Here is a 4,169-nt window from a genome sequence, read left to right on the forward strand (position 1 = left end):
ACCATCGACGGCCGAGGATAACGAGCGTTCTTCCTTTCTTTTTTATTTTTTCTTTACTCGTTCGAACTTCAATCTCGTCGATGAAAAAAGAAATGTACAGAAACGATAGTATACCGAAATAATTGGTGCGATCCGATCGAATGGATACGAACACGCATCGTTTGCGCTGTTAAACCAAAAGGAAATCTAGCCATACTAATTTTTTTGGTTTACCAATGTTACGATACAAGCTCGCGATCAATTAGACGGATCCATTCGAATTTTATTCGAATTTTGCTATACTCAATACTAAAAAAAAGAAAAAAAAAGAAAAAAAAGAAAAAAAAGAAAAAAAAAGAAAAAAAAAGAAAAAACACACCGTAAAAAAAAAGAAAAACACTCGAAATAATCCATCCCGTTTTTGATACATTACTGATGACGACGCCGGTATTTTTTATACATACATATTTATATGTATATATATGTGTGTATATATATACATATGTATACACATATATATACATTAGATAATTTATATACACATAAGTCGCGATTAGTTTTAAGAACGAGAAACGATGGAATTTTTTGTTTCGCCGAACACGTGCGCAATGCAATTAAGCGATAAACAAAATGGTTTTTTTTTTATCAACGAAGAGGAAAGCCGATCGATGGCGATTGGGAGTTCATCGAACGAATTTCGAATCTCCTGCGAGTAAAAAAAAACGAGGTCGCTGTATTATACCTCGGATCGAATCACCAAGCCCTAAACGGAAATAGGTTTTCCATTCTTTTTTTTTCTTTTTTTTCTTTTTTTCTTTTTTTTTCTTTCTTTCCCTTCTATCGCGCGACACACGAGAAAAAAAATCTTTCGTTCGTCGTTTCTTGGGTCACCTTTCTTACCCTAGATATTTTCTTTTTATCTTTCAAAAGGGATAAAATTCGAATCGATTTTCGTTCTTTATCCCTTTCAATTTTTTTTTTGTATAGGTGTAAGATGTAAGAAGATATTAGTATTCAATGTTAAACAATTTTAGTACGATCTAACAGATTCAGGATATTTTAAGCGATCCGTACTATCTATAGAAGGAGACCCAAAAAATTTTTGTGATTTTTCCCATATTCGCGCGAATATAGCAAGAGGTCGAATATTTTGATTCGAATTCGTAGCAAACCTCTTCCCCTTCCTCTCATATGCATACATACACGCGCGAGCACATACACACACACGCACACACGCATACACACGCGCGAACATTCGCGATCATACACATACGCATTAATACAAGCTTGTTCTCCGTTACCATATCGCGTCGCAGATAGGACAAAGCACGGTCACGCAATTGAAAAAAAAACTAGTGGAACAATGATAATGCGATACAATATAATAATGTCGATAATATAATAATAATAAAAATAAAAATAATAATATTAATAATATTAATAATAATAATAATAATGATAATAATAATAATAATAATAATAATAATAATAATAATAATAATAATAATAATAATAATAATAATAATAATAATAATAATAGCAATCATAATAATAGTAAATAACAATAATAATAAATTAGTTCTGTACAAAGTTTTGTTTCGAGCATGACAATATTATTAACATCTAAAGACGGGTAAGTGGCTAATATGCCAACCGCCCCCACAGCATATCGTTACTTTATTAGCTCGATTCACGAGCTTCTATTTAGTTAGTCCGTCGCTCGACTCGACGAGAGATCTTAATGATTATCTCACCGTCGTTGTCGTGGTCGTCGTCTTCGTCAGTGTCATCGTCATCGTTGTTTCCCTCGTCGTCATAAATAAGACGTGGTCGAGGAAACACGAACGAAGAATCTGTAAGTCTTTCGAAGAGTTGTTTCAACGAACGCATCGATTCACGTTTAAAGAAAAATGAGAATCAACACGATCTTTAATGCGCCGGGTAAAACGAGAGAAAAATGAGGGAAGAAGAAAAGAAAATACAAGTTCGTGATTCGCGCGTGGTCTAATTGATTCGTGTCCCAAGCACGCGTTCCTTTATGTGTCACAGTATTACTCAAGGCTACACTTCCGTCGCGAGTGTCGTCGCTAGCGTGGTCGCATCATGCCTGTAATGATCGTCTATAACGTAAACACCGCAGGCACTGTCGACGACACCACCACCGCCGCCACCCCCACCACTTCCGGGTGGACCGGAACTTTCCGTTACCGTCGTCGGCCTTTTCAAAAGGGTCGCTTCCGCCGCGCAGCAAGCGTCACTCGGAGTATTCGCAAAGACCGAGGACCTCTTGGCGGTTTCGAGTACAGCGACACCAAGACCTAGACCCAGACCCAAACAGTCCTTCTCCTTCTGGAAGAGATGAGACGCTCGATGGGCTGCAGCCTCGGTGTTCAACTGCTTTGTTGTTCTCGTTCTACCATCCTGAAGCACCGGTTCTGCTTTGTAGCCCGAGCAGGAACTATCCAGGGTAACATCGGTCTGGAACGAGGAGTCCAGGTCATCCTGTCGGACGCTACTCGCGTTATTCACACTTTTGTTCGCCGTCCATGTGTTCTTAATCATGTGGGCGTCTCCGGTGCCAAGAGTGCAGACACTTCCACCGGCCGAGCCGATCAATCCAGCCCCGGAAACCGTACCTCCGCCCGAGACGACTCCACCACCGGTAACTCCGCTACCAACGCAACCACCAGTGATGCCACTCAGAAGTCCGACGTTACCGATTCCAACAGCTGAACCACCGCCAGCTGAACCGATGACGCTGTTGCTACCGCCTCCGAGAACACCTCCGCTGCGCTTGCTCATGCTGCTATGTACTGCGTTCCTTTCATTCTGCAATCTTGCCTCCTCGTCCGCCTTTGCCTGTTCACGCTTTTGCCGCCTCTTCATGCACATTACTGCAAGCGCTGCAACCAAGACAAAAGCTGGCACAGCCGTTGACAGAGTTGCTATCACTACTACGTGTTCCGTTGTCAAACCGGCGTCTCTAGCTTCAGCTGCTGAGGTGACGTGTTTCGATAAGTTTCCTGACCAATAGCTGGCACCCGAAGGTGGTACCGCGGCGGCAGCTGCAGCTGCGGGTAAAATAGCAGTACCACTTTCGCTGGACGAACTCGCGGCCGATGCCACCGGTAAAACTGCTGTACCACCGAGACCCACCTCCTCCGCACAACTTTCCCCGTACCATCCTTCCGGACACTCGCATAGAAAACCATTCACTCGATTCCTACAGGTGCCACCATTCTTGCAGGGTGCGCTACGGCACTCATCGACGTCAACGCTGCAATCTTTTCCCGTGAATCCAGGCTTGCACTCGCAACGATAATCATTCGTTCCGGAGATGCATCTACCACCGTTCGCGCATGGTTTTGCCAGGCAATAATCGACCTTATCTTGGCAGAGTCTACCAACGAATCCAGGCACGCATTGGCATCTAAAGCGGTTCACCAAGTCAACGCAAGTGCCACCGTTAAGACAGGGATCACCTTGGCAATCGTCGACATTGATCTCGCAGCGATCTCCAGCGAAGCCAGGAGGACAGGAGCAACGATAACTGTTCACCATGTCGGTGCAGGTGCCACCATTTGTGCAAGGATTCGGTGAGCACTCATCTAGTTGGGATTCGCAATCGGTACCCGTATATCCTGCTGGACAATGACAAACGTAGCCGTTCAATGAGTCGTCTTCGCAGATACCACCGTGCAAGCAGGGCGAGTCTCGACATGATCTTGATGTCATCTCGCAGTGGCGACCTCTCCAGCCTGGTGGGCAAGTGCATCTGTAAGCTGCTCGTTGTAACTTGCTCGATGACGAGGAGCTATCGAGCGAAGAGGAAGAACCCGAACGATGATGATGATTGCCGTTTGTGTTGCTGCCGCCACTGGTGGATACGCTCGAGTTTGCGTACGTTGCTTCCATCGAACAGGAGCCTCCATTCAAGCATGGCTTCGAGTGACAGTCCAAAAGTTGTGTCTGGCAGTCCGTACCGGTGAAGCCCGGCGCGCAGGAGCAGGTGTACGATCCTTGGCCGGTGTTAAAGCAGGTGCCACCGTTCATGCAGGGTTTGTGATTCGTGCAGTAGTTTAGATCCTGGTTGCAGAACAGTCCGCCCCAGCCTTCGTCGCATAGACATTCCCAAGGCTTTTGGCAACTACCATGAAGGCACCCGGGATATCTCACGCACTGATCACAAA

At 44.6% G+C, this 4,169-nt stretch overlaps 1 protein-coding gene across 1 annotated transcript in view; it reads right to left on the bottom strand.

Moving 5' to 3' along the window:
- Positions 1 to 277: 277 nt before the first annotated feature.
- The window catches only part of LOC124422575 (neurogenic locus protein delta-like), a 28,023-nt gene continuing 24,131 nt past the window's right edge, over positions 278 to 4,169 (bottom strand). The window contains exon 6 of the mRNA XM_046959226.1: positions 278 to 4,169. This exon is cut by the window's right edge and continues 26 nt beyond it. Within this exon, the coding sequence (XP_046815182.1) occupies positions 2,041 to 4,169 (2,129 nt within the window). The 3' untranslated portion in view covers positions 278 to 2,040.

Source organism: Vespa crabro, chromosome 3 (genome assembly GCF_910589235.1).
Source record: "Vespa crabro chromosome 3, iyVesCrab1.2, whole genome shotgun sequence".
NCBI lineage: Eukaryota > Metazoa > Arthropoda > Insecta > Hymenoptera > Vespidae > Vespa > Vespa crabro.